The sequence below is a fragment of the Polistes dominula genome, unplaced genomic scaffold (assembly GCF_049000335.1).
Source record: "Polistes dominula isolate Pdom_NZ unplaced genomic scaffold, Pdom_raw_medaka contig_49, whole genome shotgun sequence".
NCBI lineage: Eukaryota > Metazoa > Arthropoda > Insecta > Hymenoptera > Vespidae > Polistes > Polistes dominula.
The window spans coordinates 3,759,282-3,778,844 of NW_028300914.1; the positions used below are offsets into that span (position 1 = coordinate 3,759,282).

The 19,563-nt window shown below is 26.1% G+C and overlaps 4 protein-coding genes across 7 annotated transcripts; 3 read left to right on the forward strand and 1 right to left on the reverse strand.

Moving 5' to 3' along the window:
• The first annotated feature begins 3,777 nt into the window (after positions 1 to 3,777).
• On the forward strand, positions 3,778 to 5,536 carry LOC107069058 (uncharacterized). The gene is made up of 6 exons (XM_015326005.2): positions 3,778 to 3,934; positions 4,091 to 4,233; positions 4,313 to 4,440; positions 4,537 to 4,588; positions 4,660 to 4,801; positions 5,363 to 5,536. The coding sequence occupies exons 2-6, from the start codon at positions 4,091 to 4,093 to the stop codon at positions 5,372 to 5,374; spliced, it is 477 nt and encodes a 158-aa protein (XP_015181491.1). The 5' UTR covers positions 3,778 to 3,934; the 3' UTR covers positions 5,375 to 5,536.
• A 1,425-nt stretch (positions 5,537 to 6,961) lies between these two features.
• On the forward strand, positions 6,962 to 12,722 carry LOC107069055 (uncharacterized). 2 transcript variants are annotated; one of them, XM_015326000.2, is made up of 14 exons: positions 6,962 to 7,102; positions 8,593 to 8,744; positions 8,823 to 8,950; positions 9,135 to 9,183; positions 9,271 to 9,391; positions 9,580 to 9,665; positions 9,747 to 9,898; positions 10,004 to 10,152; positions 10,224 to 10,463; positions 10,545 to 10,725; positions 10,806 to 11,067; positions 11,400 to 11,563; positions 11,625 to 11,741; positions 11,842 to 12,722. In XM_015326000.2, exons 2-13 carry the CDS (start codon positions 8,593 to 8,595, stop codon positions 11,714 to 11,716), a joined length of 1,776 nt encoding a protein of 591 aa, XP_015181486.2. In that variant the 5' UTR covers positions 6,962 to 7,102; the 3' UTR covers positions 11,717 to 11,741; positions 11,842 to 12,722. The 2 variants fall into 2 exon arrangements, with proteins under 2 accessions (XP_015181486.2, XP_015181485.2); XM_015325999.2 differs by having other exon boundaries at positions 11,625 to 12,722.
• Chmp1 (charged multivesicular body protein 1) lies at positions 12,478 to 14,311 on the reverse strand. 2 transcript variants are annotated; one of them, XM_015326003.2, is made up of 4 exons: positions 14,128 to 14,311; positions 13,784 to 13,884; positions 12,994 to 13,459; positions 12,478 to 12,900 (listed from the first exon to the last, which is right to left on the reverse strand). In XM_015326003.2, the coding sequence occupies exons 2-4, from the start codon at positions 13,803 to 13,805 to the stop codon at positions 12,786 to 12,788; spliced, it is 603 nt and encodes a 200-aa protein (XP_015181489.1). In that variant the 5' UTR covers positions 13,806 to 13,884; positions 14,128 to 14,311; the 3' UTR covers positions 12,478 to 12,785. The 2 variants fall into 2 exon arrangements, with proteins under 2 accessions (XP_015181489.1, XP_015181490.1); XM_015326004.2 differs by lacking the exon at positions 14,128 to 14,311 and adding an exon at positions 13,972 to 14,096.
• Positions 14,312 to 14,670: 359 nt separating this feature from the next.
• On the forward strand, positions 14,671 to 18,755 carry LOC107069062 (fatty-acid amide hydrolase 2). Of its 2 annotated transcripts, XM_089169959.1 has the most exons (10): positions 14,939 to 15,027; positions 15,246 to 15,304; positions 15,451 to 15,656; positions 16,096 to 16,322; positions 16,523 to 16,852; positions 17,031 to 17,326; positions 17,413 to 17,508; positions 17,580 to 17,738; positions 17,851 to 18,033; positions 18,106 to 18,755. In XM_089169959.1, the coding sequence occupies exons 2-10, from the start codon at positions 15,278 to 15,280 to the stop codon at positions 18,196 to 18,198; spliced, it is 1,617 nt and encodes a 538-aa protein (XP_089026085.1). In that variant the 5' UTR covers positions 14,939 to 15,027; positions 15,246 to 15,277; the 3' UTR covers positions 18,199 to 18,755. The 2 variants fall into 2 exon arrangements, with proteins under 2 accessions (XP_015181501.1, XP_089026085.1); XM_015326015.2 differs by having other exon boundaries at positions 14,671 to 15,304.
• The last annotated feature ends 808 nt before the right edge of the window (positions 18,756 to 19,563 follow it).

The window sequence follows — 19,563 nt, forward strand, 5'->3', positions numbered from 1 at the left end:
GAAGATGACCACATCCGATTATAATTGAAAGGAAAGAACCTGACTCTTAGACTCCGCTATAAGAGTACCACCATAAAAAATCCTTACAATTATTATCGAGAATACCAGAGAAAAATTTTAATACCCAAAAAAGAAAAAAAAAGATTATTTTGGAGGTCTGAAAAGATGCAATGGGAAGGGCAAAACGATTGCAAATCGAAGGGCAAGTTCTCGATGAAAAACCCGATGCACTTACAAGTGCATTAGAATTAATCATATTCTGAAACAAAATAATATGAAAATTATGTTCCTAATACCTACCAACAAAAAGATATATTAAAAAATATTATAAAATAATTAGTTTCTATGAATGAAATGAAAAATGAAAAGTGATGAACGTGTGGGGTAATAGGAAATTACAAAATGATATGATATTAAAGTGAGGGGAGAATTCTGAATAGAATTGTATTCTATAAAATCAAATTTTTCAAATACTCTATTTATTTTTGGCAATAAAAATCTCTGATAGAGAGAGAGAGTTGGTAATTTCAACAATGTTCCCCTATAATAGAAAGAAAACTATATTAATTACTTCTATTCTTAAAAACCACTATAAATTATTGACGAGCAAAACAATAAAACAATAAAATATGAAATAACCAACGAGCTATTCGCAAAAATTCAACCATGTTGTTGAATTTGCAAATGACTTCTTGAGTCTGTAGTTGCCCTCTTGAGCCACAATTAAGTGGGGGCTTCTTCGACAATTAGCCTCTTCTTACTTGATGCCTATTGTCCGACATTCACACTTGTTACCAATGTTATATAACATAGATGTGACATTTTATTAAAATAAAATTTCATATGTATGTTATATGAACAGTTGGCATTAGAAGTTCTGTGGTGACTCCAAAACACTCCTACTTCGTAGAAAATGGTCCCAGCTGCATCCCTCGTCCACCAGGTCCATCGAAGTATTCCTTGATGCACTTTTCCTTGCACTCACTCACTCACTCGTGTGACTCTAATAACGCAGTACACGAATAAAAGAAACTATAGATGAGTTTCTTATCGCGAAACTCGGCTTGGAGCGAAGAAGACCTTCAATCTGCTAAAGCTGCGATCGAAGAAGGGATGTCTAAAAGAAAAGCCGCAAAACAATTTAACATGCCATTTACTACTTTGAGAGATCGACTAAAAAATGAAAATATGAGTAATCCAAGACTAGGTCGTAAGCCTATTTTCACACCACAGCAAGAAAATGACATTGCTGAACAAGTTAAGTTGCTGGGTTCGCTATACTATGGACTCAGTGTCACAGATTTGCGTAAACACGTTTATAAATATGCTGTGCTCAACAATATCAAAAATAATTTTGATCGAAGCAGCAGAACAGCTGGATTGGATTGGGTACACGGTTTTATGAGACGCAACCCTTCAGTTTCTGTACGCAAAGCTGAAGTAACTAGCTTAAATAGGGTTTCTGCTTTCAACAAAAAGGAAATAACGCATTTCTACGACAAACTTGGTGAGTTAATAGAAAAACATAAGTTCCTTCCAAACAACATTTACAATGCAAACGAGACTGGTATCACCAAGGTGACAGACCCAGGAAAGGTGCTGGCCAAAAAAGACAAAAAAGAGTCGGATCTGTTACAAGTGGCGAACAAGGAAGCAATATAACCATTACCCCTTAGCCTGAGCGGCATTACCCAAAGTTAGGGGCAATGGCGCTCAAGCCTGTTTTTTTTATAATGATTTCCTAATTGGGATCTCTGGCAGGGGCGTGGCTTACCTTAGCGGCAAAAATATGAACTAGAGATTGGAGGATGCTGTGCATTACTTATAAAACCAAAATAGAGAATAACTTGTATAACATTATAATTTTTTTGTAATTAAATTAAATAAAATGAAACTTACATTGCAAGAAATTTTAAAATTTACTTGCACAAAACCAAGCAATAAAAATGTTGTTGGTGGTGAAAGTGTTTTAAATGTTGGACATGTGATTAAGTGTGAGCAAGTACCAAATGGTGATTGTAATATTATAAGTATTTTAGCTTTTTGTTTACAATAATAACCAGAAAAAATAATTATTGAAAATGCTCACGTGAAGGTAAAAAATCATCTTTAATAAAATGGAGTGAACAGACTTTCATACTGGGAGTTATACTTTTTCCAATTTTTAGCGCTCGTACCCAAGCTATATGTCTATCAATTATTTCTTTATCACCAAATTTATTTATTCAATAAACAAATTGTTTTTTACGAGGTGGAATTTGAAAAAACCTAATTTTTTCATCACGACAAGCTATGCTTGTACAACTAAATACACAGCAGTACACTTTACTTTTATTTTTTCTTGCTGGGAACTCCATAACAAACAAAAAATTCTTTGCAACAACTTTTTAGTTTAACGATACTAGTTATTTTCAATTCTACTTTCAATAATAAATAAGCAAGTCATAAAATTAAAAATATAAATATTTCCACATAAATATCGTATAGTTTAAATCAGCTGACAGCAATTCGTCCTAACTGCTCTAGTTTTGAATTTAGCCACTAGATAGCGTATTTAAGTGCTAAAGATCCCAATACTTATAAGTCAAAGATAAATACGTTTGGTGTTAAAATGTTGATTACTGACTAGTTAAAGAACTTGTTATTTTTTTAAATTTTGAAGTACCATTAATATTTTGAAAAATACAGCGTATTTTCCTTAAGTGAACGCTATTCTCCCTCCCTACCCTACTAAGTAATACTAGTATACGCGTTTCGCGTTTCACGTGAAGCGATTCATGTTAGGCGTTTCATGTTAAGCGTTTCACGTTAAGCGTTTTGTGTTTCACGTTAAGCGTACTCGAGCCTCGTAAACGAGCCTCGTGAAAGAGCCTGGTAAACGAGCCTCGTGAACGAAGAGCCTGAAGTTCGTAGGGTATTTCCGAAAAGTTCGTTGGGTATTTCTGAAAAGTTTATAGGTCCGTTATAACAAGACATGATCAAGTGCACGCGTACTTTGCGAAAATTCAAAGTCGATTTTCTCGAAAACAAAGCCTCAAACGAAAACTATTTTTCTATATTTTCAATTTATTTTTTCATGTAGAATCATACCCGTTTCGCTTGTACCACCAATTACAGATCACCCTGTATAATGATGAGAAATTATATATCTGTGTGGACCTGCCATATTTTTGCCAATTTTTAAAATGTTTGTCAAATCTGTATATGTAAGATTCTAATGATTAAAAATAAAATAAATTAAAAACGCGCGTGTATAAATATATAGACGTGTATAATATGTAGAAGTGTTTATCATTACGAATATTTTTTAAAACATAACAATATCTCGACTTGCTAACAATAAAATTTAAAGAAATCAATTGATATTTATGAGGATAAAATACATTATGAGGATTGTTATTTACTTGAAAATACGATGACAAAAATAATGCCTTATCAACTGGATACAGTTCAAAAATCCAAAATGGTTAGATGATTCGAATTAGACAATTGCTTCGCGCTAGTATGCGCAGAACAGTTGTGCACAGTTTTGTTTTCATCCAATCAGCGAGCATATAACTGTAAATGTTTTCGCGCTAAATTTAAAAAGGAATACAATATTCAATAGTTCTATAACAAATATGATTTTAAATATTATTAAGATTTATCAAAGACTTTAAATATGTTTATTAATAAAATGTTTAATTATAATGAAAATATCTATTTCAGATTTACAACTATAATTAATAGAAACTTGATCGAAATTATTATAAGATGCCGTTCTCTATGAGATGTGCTTGTAGGTACATCGTGAAAACAATGAAAAGTTGTTATTTTTATTTTTTTAAGAACATCTGGAAAACAATGAAAAGTGGTTATTTTTATTTCTTTGTTTCTTGATATACTTATAAATAATTCCTATCGGGAATAAATTATGTTATTAATTTCGTAAAAGGTATGTAAATCTTTATTGTAAAATTATAAGATCTATATAACGTAACAATTAGTAATTTAACATCTTAATAATCTAAAGCTAAAAATTTAACTTTGTTTATTTATTAACCCTTTTAATAACACATATTTACTATTTTCATTTAAAAATGAAAATTAGATGTTTTATTCGCATGAACTGCTTTCTCTGCGACAAAAAGGAAAACTTGCACGATGTTGGTTAGCTGCAACAGTCAACGATAGAATATTCAAGCAAATGTGTAAATCATCATCCGTGAATAGAATTAATCTCTGTGAACTATGGTAAATATCAAATATATTATTAATATTATTTTTTTTATTTGAAGAATAATTAATAATATCTGTATTAATTTTTTTCCAGCATGGAAATAATGAATACTGTTCAAATAGAAAGTAATGAAACTAGTAGACGATTTAGTTTATACTTGTCATCCCAACTTATGTATGGAGCAGCAAAACTTCTTTTATATCAGACCACCAGTTTACAAAGTAAGTTATTATATATATTTTATTAAATTATTTAAACAAATCAATCTTATATACTGTGAAAACAATTATCAATTAATTATTTCTTGTTTGTCTTAGCTCAAGTTTTTCAAATAAATACAAAAGTATTGTACCACAAAAAAAGTAAAATGTAATATTTTAATTCTTCAATACTTATTACAATATAAACACAAATTCATAAAAGAAAATTTTAATTTACAGAGATGAAAGAACTACTGTAGTAAAAGATTTAAATTTGTATAACATAACTTCTGTAATCCAAGATCTTAATGATGTTCAATTAGATAATGCTTCATCTGTTGCTCGTGATGAATTTAACATAAACACTAAAATAGAAGCGATGGTAAATATTAACTATTTATTTGTTGTATTTATGTTGTATCATCATGTTGTATTCATATTTGTTGCGTTCGAATTATTATGTCAATTGGTATACTTGACTTATATATTCTTATATACTAAATGACTTGTAACTGATGGTACAAAGGAATGCATATAAGAAATATCGTACTGACAATATTTGAAAACATATTAAGAAACACAAAAATGCTTTTTGAAATTTTGATTGAACTGAAACTGAACCAACTGTCTGTACCACTAGTTACATGACACTGTATATAACTCCTTTTATTTTATTTATTTTATCTATATATGCATGTATAATTATTTAGATGCATGATGCTACATGTTTGGATTTCGGTGCTTTAACTCATGAACAACTGAACTTTCTCCTTCCAAATGGCGAAGACATTTCATTGTTAGTGTCCTTATTTCCTTTTCCAATAATCCTTAATTTTCCTTTTAATATTAAATTTATCTATTAAATTGTGATGATATTATGAAACATTATCTTTTTATACTTTTATACTGAAATTATTATACTTTTGTTTTATTTTTTATTTAGAGAAATATTTGAGAGAATACATATCACTGATTCTAATCTGGACAGAGAATTAAGTGATACATCTACTGCAAATAAAATAACTTTGCCAAGTTTAGAAGAACCTGATGTATCGGGGCATGAATTAGAAACAGAAATTTCATTTTCTGATCGTGATGACATAATCATAGCAAGTAAGAAGAAAATTATGTTTAAAGGAAATAAGTCAAAATTACAATAGATGATAATTGTCCAACTTGATCTAATGCACTTATTTTTTAGACGAAGAAGAACATCATGCAGCTTATATAAAAACAATGTTACCAGAAATAACTATGCAAGAATTTATACCAAGGGAGAGTACATTTTTAACACCTCGAAAAAGACAGTCTACTGAAGAAACACATATAGAAACACCAATCAAAAGAAAATATGTATATATTTTACTAAACAAGTAGACTATTATTATTACCAATTAGGAATAATTTGAGAATGATCTTTTTAGTTAAGATTTGAAGATATAACAGTTCCAAGTAATGCTGAAATAACAATGATACCAGAAACTGAAGAAATTCCAGTTCCTACCGCAGACTACTCCATCGAATCATCGCCAAATTTGGAATCAATTAATGTAGATTTACAACAGGTTAAAAGAAAATTTAAGAAAAAAAGAATGTTCGCTGACAAAATTACAAAACTCAGTCACAAAGTAATACGAAAGTGTATCAATAATGTCAATGCTCATACGGTTGTAAGTTTAATCAGATTTTGTACAAGAATGAATTTAATTGATATTCTAGAATTGAACCACTTATAAAAGTGGTGTAAATCCATTTTTGGAAAACATAATTCTGATGCTTTATTTAATATTAATGAAAATGATGTTTTCTTAATTTGTTTTAAAAATGGACATATACCACTTCATAATAAATGATCCAATTAATATTGGATTATATATTAATTATGTTCTATTATATTTTAGTCATTGAAAGTTATCGATGTAAATATAACAACATCAGAAATTCTTTTCCAAGAAGCACCAGCAAGGTTTATTTCCACTCGCAAAAACAAATGGAACAGTCCTTTAAATAAACTTTTTAACATGGATATTATTCTATCGTCTACTGAAAAAGAATTGCATATGGAATCTGAACAGTCTTTAGAAAAATGTATTACTTATATAAAAAAAAAAAGTTATTATTATTTCTAGATATTTGTACTATGATTGTAACATCAATATAAATTTTTAGCTACTGAATTTCTACGTTTAATGGATAAAAGTAATAAAACCGAAGAACTTCCCTCTGATTTGTCATCTGCAATTGGAAGATCCATTGAAATAAGCAAAAATATAAGTTCAGAGAAAAGCATTGCCATTAGTATAAATGAGCTTCCAAAAGTAATTAAATTTCATGATGCAATAGAATTAAGTAACTCTGAACCAGAAAAATTTCAATCTCCAGAAATCACAGAAAAGTTATTTATACCAGATGCAAGGTAACATACATATACTAAATTTTTTTATATAAAATAATAATATTATAAAATAATGTTATAGAACACAAAATACAGAAATAATAATTGTTTATGTATTTTATAGCACAGATTTATCATCATTTCCATCTTGTTTCTTAACGAGACAAGAATTATTAGCATTATTGGAAATAATTTGGCAGAACAATGAACTTGCAACATTTACCGATTTAATTTCACCAGATCATTACAGTAAATTAGACGCTTCATTTTGTTTCACATTTCTTTTGGGTGAGTATTTTAAAAATTTATTTGTAAATTTATAGAATTATCATCAATACATATATTCTTATTTATAGGATATTTGTAAACATGTAGGCATAACTTCAGGGTTAGTTTATGAAACATTAAAATAAGAAAAAAAAAGTTCAAATTTAAACAATTGTTGATATTTTTATAGTCTGTATTTAAGTTGAAGATGATCATTTCAATTCTATAAAAATTATGTAACAACCTTTAAAATATACAAAGAAACTGTAATTTGGAAACAAGGTGTCATATTGGATCTATAATAATTTGAATTTCTTTTCTTATTTTAATATACTGAAACCACCCCTGAAGTTATATATGCACAAATATTTTCAAATATTTTATATATTAAAAACATTTCTAAGCATAAAAATTATTTTTAGAATTACATAAAGAAAAAAGAATTATATTAAAACAGGCTGCACCTTACGATATCATTTGGATAAAAAAATACATATAATTTGTGTAATAGTCATTCTTTTATTCTATTATTACGTATTTATTATGTAATATCATTTATTTTAAAAGCAAACATATTTACATATTTGAAATAATTTTTTATAGAACAGAATTATTCGTAATTATTATAATAATAGTATGATTGTATTTTTTAATTTTTAAGTTGCATTAATACGTATTATGTAATATATTAATATAATTATATCAAATATAAAATATTTAAATAAACAAAAATTTCATATATTATTAAAATATTAAGTATTGCAGCGTAATGAAGTTGACTACGAAGAATGTTATATAGATGATTACCGGCAAACATTTCGATATATCGATTAATTTGTGATTATCGAAATAATTTCGAATGAACAAATTTGTATATTAATTATTTAAAAAGTAAAAAGAAAGTATTGAATTAATGTAATTATATACAGTATAAAAATTAATTATATTTAATAAGTAAATATAATAGAATATATTTGTTTATTTAATTTAAGATAATATATTTAAGAAAGAGAGAGAGATATTTATTGAAGGTAATATAATTTAAATTATTGAATAATTTTTATCGAGAATAAAATCCGTTAATTCGAAAACCTGCATTTTTTGGTTTCATTTAATATTTAAATATAAGTAAAATATATTAACAACTTTTTTATATAAATTATTGATTTATTAATTTTCTATATACATAAAACTTGAAATATTTTTAGTTATAATAAATACTTAAAAAATATGATCAACAAAATCGATAATTTATATTTGAAAAATAATACAAATTACAAATCAAATAATGTCTATACTTAAGAAAAAAAGTTAACATATCTTATTTAACAAATATTTTTGTTTATTTCTTTTCAAACAAATTTTAAGTACTTTAAACAAAAAATAATTGTCTAAAAATGATCAAAAATGATGTCTTATAACTATTGTAAAAAAAAAAAGAAATGAAAAGAATAAAAGATAGGTTTAAAAGAGTTTACTTATTCATTAATTTTTTTTTTTATTTGTTTTAGATGTCTGATCTAAATGACGTTTTTCATTCTTATTTAAGAACGAAAACAGGAAAATATTCAAAATGTTGGTTAGCTGCTACACTCAGTACAAAAAAGTTTCAACAAAAGTTTAGATCGCAAACTGTTAATGAAATTAATGTTTCTGAAATATGGTCAGTATAATTAAAGATATCTTTTTTTTTCTTTAATTTACAAATATTAATAAAAAAAAATGTATTTATTTTCAAAAGTGATGATATAAAAAATATGAATATAACGATGAATATTCGACGATCTAATAAAGAGATTCTTTATACGTCATTCCAACTGATGTATGGTGCTACAAAAATACATTCATATCAAGTTTCTAATTTAGAAAGTAAGTTCATATTTACTTCATATTTACTAGTTCATAAATACTATGAAAAAATAGTTTTCTATTGTAAAATGGAAAGATACGTTTTATATTATCCAAAAATGTTATAAGATAAAATAAAAAATTAGATTTATTTCAAGGAACTATGTAAAAAACAATAATGAACGTTTAATCTTTATTATTTTAGAAGATATAATTGAACTGGAAAAAATGCTTAACAAGGCTTCTGATAAAAGGTATACAATGATTTGTTTCTTTTTTCTTTATATTTCAAAAAGAGAGAATTTAATTTTAATATAAATTATAATTATTTTTATAAACAGAGATAATGAGAACGACAAACATGACTCCTTAAACGTACTTACACCATATAGCGAACAATTGCATGAAAATTTTAAATTATTACCTCATGAACTGGATATTAATACTAAACTTCAAAATTTGGTAAATATATGACTATGATATAAAAATTATTAAAATAACATTTTATTTTCAAATAGAAAAAATGTTTCAACATTATATGAAAACATTATTTTATTGTTTTCTGTAAAAATCATAATATAAATATTTGAATGTAACATACTAGTCGAGAAAATCTAATGCATAATTATATATATATATACTTTATACAGATGCATGAAGCTGAATGTTTAGAATTTGGTGCTTTAACGGAACAAGAACTCAATTTTCTAAATCGACCCAATGAAGAAATTTCAACGTTAGTATTTCTATTTCTTATTCGAATATTTTTATTTATGAAAAATATTGAAAGAGAATTATTCTTTTTCTTATAATACAGAGAAATGTTTGAAAGAATACACATCACTGATGTAAATGATAAATCTCTTTACTACGCAAATACTTTGCGAGAGTCTGAAGAATTTTATATACCATATGAAAAAGCTGAAAAAGAAATGATATTACAAGTACGCGATGAATTAATTATGGATGGTATGAAACAACATTTATTCAATATCACCGACAAATGATTGTGTAATAATTATAATAATTACAAATCTTGCTATGTACTTAATGTATATTTATGTTTATGTTTAGGTGAAGAATACTATGAAACATTGTCGAAAATGCCATTACCAGAAATAACTGCTAATGAATTTGTACCAGAAGAAGGTACTCATTCGATAACTCGAAAGAGGCAGCCTACTGTACAAGAACAAATAGAAACTCCAACTAAAAAAAGACGTGTATGATTTTATCACAAAATTTACACTATTATTATTAACAATGAAAAATAATGAGTCAATTATTATTTAAGTTAAAGTTCGAAGATATAATATTTCCAAGTAATGTTGAAATTACATTACCAGAGGTCGATGCAGTTCCTGTTGCTTTAGAACGTATTACAGAAACTTTAGAAGATTTAGAATCAATTTCTGACATTTCCCAACAGAGTAAAAGTAAATCTAAAAAAGTAAGAGTATTTGCTGACAAAAATACTCAACTCAGTCATAAAGTAATACGAAAGTGTATCAATAATGTCAGAGTTAGTACCGTTGTAAGTTCAATTAAATTTAATACATAAATGAATTTAAACTATATTTAATGCATACATTAAATGTGTTCTATTATTTTTTAGCCATTGAAAATTTTCGATGTAAATACGTTAACATTAGAACTTCTTTTTCAAGAAGTACCAGCAAGATTTCTTTCCATTCGCAAAAACAAATGGAACAGTCCTTTAAATAACCTTTTTTACACGCATAATCTTATACCACCTACTAGAGTAGATACGCTTATGGAATATGAGTTAGAAAAACGTATTTATTATATTAAAAATTAACTTTATTTTTTATTTATTATTTTACTTTTGATGTTAACGTCATGTGTACATTTTTAGCAACTTTTGAAACTATGCGTTTGGAAACAAAAGATAACAAAACTCAAGAATTGTCTGAATTATCCGGATTAATTCCAGAAACCAAAAAATCTATGAAAGAAACTATTGCTGATGAAATAAAGACTTCACAGCTGGAAATTGCAATATCAGAAATTAACCATCAAACCAATATACAGAATATAGAACAAGATTTTGAAATGTTAAATATTGTAGAATATGATGTTCCTGACGTTACAATGCATGAGAAAGGAATCGATCAACCGTAAGCTTTGTATATTATAAGTATAAAATGTATTTTTATTTTTAGTATAAAAATAGAAAACATCATATACAGGGTGTCCCAGGTTTGACCGACCATACTGCAATAGCATATTCTACAAGTGGAAATAAGAAAAAAATGTTACTTGAAGTTCGATTAAATATGTTTTATAAGATATTCTTCTTATTCCACTTGTTCATTCCACTTATAGAAAGAATATGTTCCTACAGTTTGGCTAGTAAAAGCCGGGATTTCCTATAAATGATTAACTTATACTTAATTGATGAATATTCTAAATTATATTTGTACATAATTATTTCTTTTCTTTTTTTTAGTTTGGAAACTTCGAAATATAAAGACTCACATTTGACAAAAACTGAGTTACTTGCATTATTAGAAGTTCTCTGGCATGACTCTGAAATGGTTAAATTCACTGATCTTATTTCTCCTGAATCCTACAACAAATTTGATGCTTCACGTAGTTTTCTTCTACTTTTAGGTAAGTTTTTTTTTAATAAAATGTAAAAAGTATTTATATAGAAAAAAAATTCTTCTTTAAGAATTACATCAAGAAAACAAGATTATTTTGGAACAAGCCACTCCTTATGATATACTTTGGATTAAAAAATGTTATAACAATGACTCAGATTAGGAAATATAATGTATTATATTTAAAGGTAAGCTACCTTTCCTTCAAACTTTCTATTTAATATTATACAGGTTCTTTACATAATTAAAAATAGATACAAATAAATATACGAATTATTTATATTTAAGACGAAAACAAAAGATTTTCCATTCTTTTGGGTAAGAAAGAGTTATAAACAAAACAGAAACTTTTTATTTTTCTAACGAAATATTTGTTCTTTCTGCACAATTTGATAATAGCGGACAAAAATCATTGTAAATTGTATTTATATTTTGTTTTATCATTATTATTAATCCTCTTATTATTATTTATATACATTGTAATATATAAATAGTATATTTATAATTATAGTTGTGCTTTAACAAATACTCTTTAAGCATGTGTTAATTAAATTAGCTGCTGATATAGATATACAGTTAATAAGAATACAAAAGTATATATTAAATTATTTTTTAAATATTTATGTACGTAGTATTAATAACGCAGTATTACAACATTAAAAGCATATTTAGTAGTTATACTTATGTATCGGAAAGTTTGAATAGTACACATAGTCATCTGATATAAATCTACTTAGTTTTATATTGTGAATTCTATTATATTGCAAAAAGGCACACCATATTTAGGTTCTTCGTTGGTTTTTTAATCATTTTACAAACATATCAAATAGTTGAATATTCAATGCAAAAATTCTACCAAACAATTTTCTGATTTTAAAAATGTAAATATATTTTAAATTGAAATGAAATTGACTCAAAACTATATTTGCAAAAAGAAAAATACTTTATGTAATAAAAATATGTTACAAATATAAAAACATATATAATATAGAAACGAGTAAATTATAATAGATAATAATAGCTGTTAGTTACACCGACGTTTTAACTCTTGTGTGTATCGGAGATGCGATTAGTATTATTTTAAATATCTACATGTATCTGACAATGTAACTAACATTTGATATTAATACCATTAAAATACAGAATATTAAGTCCAATTTTATCAGTAATATCTGTTTCATTGTAATTGCATAGATATATATAACATTTCTATTACACAAAGTAAATATATATTATTCTCTTAAGCGTGCCAACCGTTGTGTAAGTTCATCTTGTTCTTGAGTTACAGATACATTACTTGAAATACTTCCTTCTTGTCCCGGTGGAAGTTCCATATTTAATTCAAGTCTAAATGATAAATAAATATTAATTAAATAGAAAGAAAAATTAAAAAAAAAAAATAAATTAAATACAATTAACAAACAATAAAACAAAACGTACCCAGCTTCGTCAGCAACTTGTTGCATCAACGAATCAACATCATTCTGTGGTACATTAGTTGTTGTTGTTTGGGACATAGCATTTTCCATGTAAGAACTTTGTACATCCAAGTCTTCAAATTGACTTTCAAACTTATCCATAAGACCAGATATTTTTTCTAAATTCATTGACTTCATAGCGGCATCCATTGCTTTGACCACACCAGCCATAGATTGCGTTACTTTTCTTGTTGTTAATGCTGTTTGTACTCTACTTGCAACTGCATCGACTCTAGCACTCATACGCAGATAATTGAGAGCTTGATTTTTTTGCCTAATCGCATTCTCTGCGTGTATTCTTGCACCTTCCATATTTCCCTTTTGAATTGCCTTCTTTATCTTGGCTTTTTCTATTTTTTCTTCTTTCTCGCATTTTTTCGAATTTCTTTCTAATTCTTTTACAGCGAACTTTAAATTGAATAAATTCTCTATTTTCCATTATGTAAGGAATTATTCATTAAATATCCAAAAATATTTAATATTTAATATATAAATTAAAATATTGAAATTTATATACAATAATAGAACAATGTTAATAGTAAACAAATATTTTATTAAACTATAAATTCGATTAAAATAACAAGTTTATTTACACACAAAAGTAAAACAATTTTCTATTGTAATTTTTTGATTATTTCAATAACAGTTGACTGTCAGATAATTTAAACACATAAATCAAACATTAAATATATTTATCAATATAAAATATAAATAATAATTATTAATTTGATAAATAATAATAAAAAGGATACTCTCCATCTGAGAGACGGACATGGCTGATTGTTCGATCCCCGTTGTGACGGATAATTTGCAACCTCTCAAGTTAAAAATTAATCTCTTAATTAATTTAACGCTAGAATGACACGTGATATATATATATTAATAACATAAAATAACAATATAATTTTCTAACAACAAGATAAACAAGAAGTTTGATTACAGTGTGATAATACAAAACTGTCAAAATCACACGTCATTAAATGTTTCATTAAAATCATGCATAGATACGAATTCTGAAAATGAGTTATATATACATGTGTTTATAATGACCAATGACATATATTTAAAAGTCAGTCCTATGTTAAATATTACTCACCACTAATTTGTCACTCATGTCATAATCTGTGAAATATTCTATATACCAAAGATAGATCATACATAAGATGCACAACCTACTAGTAATTTTATACACATACAAATTATAACCAATAAATAATAGCTATGATCTCACAGATTTCATGTAAATTCTTTAAATTATTGTGGATTGTAATACAACAGCACAAGTTAATTTTTGTCCAATTAATTGAAAATAATCATTATATACAAGACGTTACATACAGGATACCAGTTTCTATTGGTTGACATAGAAAATTTGTTTTTTGAATCCATTTAAATGAAATTGACAGTTTAGAAATGTTGATTGAAAGTAGATAATAAATATACTATTTAAATGAATATGTAACAATGGAAGAATAACATAAATAAGAATGAATATTTGTAGTTATATACATGTATATTAATTTCCTACGAATTTATATAGTTTAAGGTTTAGATTTGTGGTTACCTACTGATGGTAAGTTAGAAACAATTTTATATATAGATATATACTATATACTAGGGATCCTGTAGGAGGGATACGCCATTCATATTCAGCTCATGTGCCATTGGCCGAAAATTTTGGGGGACCGCTTGAATTTATAATAATTTTTTCGTGTAACCTATTCTATTTTAATATAAATTTTTAATTATCATTAAATATAGTTCATTTTTTTCTGTATTTGATGCAATTCATTATTTCATAATTATTTCAATGTTTGAATCATTCGCGCGCAAAATCGAGTTCCGGTCCCCCAGCAATGTACATAGCGCATCCCTCCTATAGGATCCCTACTATATACTAAATATAAACAGTTATTATATATTGCGAAATAGTTTTTCAAACGAACAAAAGAAATTTAATTAGAATCAGTTAATGTCAGTTAAAAATTCAAGAGAAGTAAGAAATCCCATTCCATTTTGAATATCATTACAGATTTATGTAATTTATTCACATTTATTTGCTGATTCATTATTAAATTTTTCATTAAATACTGGTAAAACGAATTTATTAGATTTAATATATAAATATTATATGTTAAGAGTTCGTATAAATTTATTTGATTCTCTGTATTATCGTTGTACTATCATTTTAACAATCTTTAAGTATTTTTCTAGTTAATTACATTGTACTTGTTAATTAAATTAACATGTGTACTGCAAAAGTCTACACTAAGGTATTTATTTTTATTATATATATATATATATATATATATATATATATATATATATATATATATATATTTATCATGTAATAAAGTAATTAGTTCAATATCTTTCAATTAATATATTAACTTTTATTTGCTTTCCTCTTTTTTTTCAGAAACATGTGGAACCTACGTTCATGAAAAAACTTAACAACTTCATTCTAAGTTTGTTAAAATGCCTTTTCATTGAATTCCACAGTTTATTCGATTATGTAGTAACTTTTATATTTGAATTATGTTACGGGAGACATGTAAGTAAAATACCACCTGTTACGAATCCTCTACTGCTGGAAAGTGCATCTAAATTAGCGGAGAAGATTAGGTAAATTTTCCATCCAATTTTTTTTTTTAGTTCAACATGTAATTTATTCCAAAATTATATACAGCAAATCGTTGGAGTATTCGTACTCACACCTCTGCTGTAAACTGTAGATAATTGATAACTGTAGATAACTTTTCTATATGAAAAACTAAGATCAAAAACTTTTCAAACGATTAGGCAACTTTGCAAAACTAATTTTCTTATTATTTATGTCAAATTATACTTCTCTTACAACAAGAACTACTCTTTTGCCATTAAATTAATATAAATAGTGTAGAAGAGAATATAAAAATATTACATTACGAGTAGATATTAATTGTCTCAAATTGGCGGCTGAAGTATAAATACTTATGTTACTTGGTGTACACATATATTTTCATTTTTATTAATAAACTTTTATATTTCATTTAATAATTGTTCTTTTTTTCTGTTTATTTAGATCAAAAGAGATAAAGGCTGAAGTAGTCGTAAAAGCTTTTATTGAAAGATGTAAAGAAGTTGACAAATACATCCATGCAATAGTAGAAGATAGATTTAAAGAAGCAATAGAAGATGCTAAACAAATTGATTTTGAATTAGATGCCTATAAAAATATGGATGATTTGATACAACAAAAACCATTTTTAGGTGTTCCATATACAACTAAAGAAAGTATCAAAGCGGAAGGTAAGTAGATTAAAAATATATTAAGACTTTAATTAAATATTACCTACCCTAGTAGCACAAAATATTGAAAAATATTGAATACATGTATATTTAATATTAAAAAGAGATTTAATGTCTTTTCAATATTTTTCAATATTTTGTGCTACTAGAGTAGTTACCAACGAATCTTTGTTTATATATATATTTTGTTTTCTTTATAGGTTTATTGCACACTATGGGGATGCTTAATCGTAAAAATCATCGTTCAAATGCAGATGCAACAGTCGTTCATAATATGAGGAGAGCTGGTGGTATACTTATTGCTAAAACAAACGTTCCAGAACTTAATCAATGGGTTGAAACGAGAAACATCCTGTATGGTCAGACATGTAATCCTTACAATACAACCAGAACAGTTGGTGGAAGTAGCGGTGGTGAAGGTGCTATTATTGCGTCTTGTGGTTCAGCTATATCAATTGGAAGCGATATAGGCGGATCTACCAGACTTCCAGCATTTTACAACGGAGTATTTGGACTGAAACCTAGTGAAGGTAACAATTGATTGTATTTACTAATATATACAGAAAACTTTTTTTTACACAGTAAATGTACACACATACATTTCTCAAAATATTTATTTAATTCAAAGAAACGTATAATATTTTATATACGTTCTTTTTTTGGACCAGATTATTTCAAAATATATTTTAATATTTCTTATTGATATAGGAGTGACATCTTTGAAAGGAGTTGGATTAAGAAATGAATATTATCCTGAATCAATGGCAGAAGTAGGTCCAATTTGTAAATTTGCTGAAGACTTAACACCGATGTTAAAAGTTTTGGTAGGTGAAAAAATATCAATGTTAAAACTAGATGATCCAGTGGATGTAACAAAATTGAGAATATTTTATCAAAAAAGTTCTGGAGATATTAGAACCAGTAGAGTGTGTTCTTCTATGCGTTCTGCATTTGATAGGACAGTAAAACATTTTGAAGAAATAACTAAGAGTCCTGCTACTAAGGTATTTATTTTCTTTAGTAAATTATTTGATAAACCTATATCTATTTACAGTTTTATACAAATAAATACTTTTTTATCCTAACGTAGATCAAAATACCTGGTTCGGAATACAGTTTTAGATTATGGAGATATTGGATGACTCAAGAAAAAGCTGATTTTAAGATAGATTTAACTAATGGAAAAGTAATAATATAGTTTGTGAAAATAATGAATATTTTAAATATCATATCATTCATATAATTAATTTCTTACAGTCCCGTGCAGATGCAGTAGAAGAAATTAAAAAATTACTGTTTAATAAATCCGATATAACATTTCCCGCATTACTTAAATTAATAGATGCAGATTTGCTTCCAAAAGAAAATCCTGAATGGGCTAGAAATCTTACTGTCGAGATAAGACAATATTTATTGGTACGTAATACCATTTTTATTAGAATATGTAAATATACAATTTTTATATTTAATTGTAATGATTATAATATTGATGTAATGATTAAAACCTTGTCTTATTTTTTTTTAACAGGATATTTTAGGAAGAAATGGAGTCTTAATTTATCCTTCTGCACCATTTCCTGCTGTTCATCATTATTCTTCATTTTTGAGACCATATAATTTTTCTTATTTTGCTCTCTTCAATGTTCTCAAATTTCCAGCAATACAAATTCCACTTGGATTAGACTACGATGGTTTGCCTTTGGGTATTCAGGTATGTTAAAGTTGTTAAAAAGTAAAAATTAATACAAATTTACTTAATAAATTTTTGAATTATATGGTTTAGGTAATTGCAGCTCCATACCATGATCATTTATGTATCGCTGTAGCAAAAGAATTAGAAACTGCATTCGGTGGTTGGGTGCAACCACCCCCTTAAGTGTTTACATTAATATTTTATTATCTTCTTTTTTTTTGTATAAGTATTTACAATTCTTATTGGGTTTAATTTTCTTTATATTGATCTATTCTAGGGATATTATTTAATATATATGGGAAAGCTGTTTATTAGTTTACAAGCTAATATTTATTTATTTTTAATGAAGTTGTTTAGTTATTACTATCTTTATTTTTTTTTTTTCATTTTTATATGTCATGATATTATACTAAAAATACGAACAAATAATAAGAGAGAGAACAAATATAAGTTCAATAATGCGCATACAGTTCGATACTTCACGAAATTAATAATTATAATTATTATTATTATTATTAAAATATTTCTATTAATAATTATTGTTGAAATTTCTATTTTATTACACATTTTATAAGTTACGAAATTAAAAAATTAAGTTATGGAAATTATTTGTAATTTAATAATAATACTTAAAAATACAATATATATCGACGAGATTAAATTTATGACAAATACAAAACAGAAAATATGTACGGTGGTTATAAAATATCTAATAAAATTGTAACTACACGTGTATCGTATTTATATTGTTAAAAATTACATTAAAAACAAAAAAGAACATTTGCTATAACATATTGTTTAACATGAAAATAAATTATAAGAGTATTTGTATACACATATATAAATAAAAGTAATTATAACTCATGAAATACGATTTAATTTTAAGAACTTTTGTAAGTTCAACTGCTCGCCGTTAGAGCGCGCGACAATTGAGAAAGTGCTAAAAAGTGCGGAATCATTTAAAATAAGACTAATTGTAAGAAGTTAAAAATATTTCCATGTACAGATGCGTTCAAGTACGCACAAAATAAAAATAATAAGAAGAAACATGAACAAAATAATATATTACATTAATACTAAGAATAGGTGTATATGCACATTGATAGTTTTAATAATAGATTAAATTTTAAAAAGTTGAATTCATGATGTATAATTATAAAATAAATAGAAAAAATAAATTCATATTATAAAAATTACTAGCACGCATGTATACACATTCATATAATCATATACATGAGTGATTTGAAAATTCATGAGTTTTTTACCATAGAAACAATTTTATTTCGATCAAACTAATTTTTACTTAAAAAATAAGAAAATAAAAGATTTGTTGTCGAAGTAAAAGATTTGTCGACTCACCCACTGTGATCAAATATATCTTACATAAATACATTAATTAAGAACAAAAAGAAAAGAAAAAGTATACATAAACAACATAGGTTTAACTAGGTGTTAAGAAATTATAAAAGTATATTGTGAAAATTAGAAAAGTAAGAACATTCTTCTTTCTTTCTCTCACTCTGAGCAGCAGAATGTGCGCCCCGAGTT

What these genes read in the sequence shown, in the direction of transcription:
- Chmp1 (XM_015326003.2), bottom strand. Translation starts at nt 13,805, where the DNA reads ATGTCCGTCTCTCAGATGGAGA. An exon ending in GTCCGTCTCTCAGATGGAGA is followed by an intron (nt 13,460 to 13,783) that starts GTATCCTTTTTA and finishes AATGGAAAATAG; the next exon opens with AGAATTTATTCAATTTAAAG. An exon ending in CAAGTTGCTGACGAAGCTGG is followed by an intron (nt 12,901 to 12,993) that starts GTACGTTTTGTT and finishes TTTATCATTTAG; the next exon opens with ACTTGAATTAAATATGGAAC.
- LOC107069062 (XM_015326015.2), top strand. Translation starts at nt 15,278, where the DNA reads ATGTGTACTGCAAAAGTCTACACTAAG. An exon ending in CTGCAAAAGTCTACACTAAG is followed by an intron (nt 15,305 to 15,450) that starts GTATTTATTTTT and finishes CTTTTTTTTCAG; the next exon opens with AAACATGTGGAACCTACGTT. An exon ending in AGAAAGTATCAAAGCGGAAG is followed by an intron (nt 16,323 to 16,522) that starts GTAAGTAGATTA and finishes TTTTCTTTATAG; the next exon opens with GTTTATTGCACACTATGGGG.
- LOC107069055 (XM_015325999.2), top strand. Translation starts at nt 8,593, where the DNA reads ATGTCTGATCTAAATGACGTTTTTCATTCTTATTTAAGAACGAAAACA. An exon ending in ATACTAAACTTCAAAATTTG is followed by an intron (nt 9,392 to 9,579) that starts GTAAATATATGA and finishes TACTTTATACAG; the next exon opens with ATGCATGAAGCTGAATGTTT. An exon ending in TAGTTTTCTTCTACTTTTAG is followed by an intron (nt 11,564 to 11,624) that starts GTAAGTTTTTTT and finishes TTCTTCTTTAAG; the next exon opens with AATTACATCAAGAAAACAAG.
- LOC107069058 (XM_015326005.2), top strand. Translation starts at nt 4,091, where the DNA reads ATGTTTTATTCGCATGAACTGCTTTCTCTGCGACAAAAAGGAAAACTT. An exon ending in ATTAATCTCTGTGAACTATG is followed by an intron (nt 4,234 to 4,312) that starts GTAAATATCAAA and finishes ATTTTTTTCCAG; the next exon opens with CATGGAAATAATGAATACTG. An exon ending in TACCACAAAAAAAGTAAAAT is followed by an intron (nt 4,589 to 4,659) that starts GTAATATTTTAA and finishes TTTAATTTACAG; the next exon opens with AGATGAAAGAACTACTGTAG.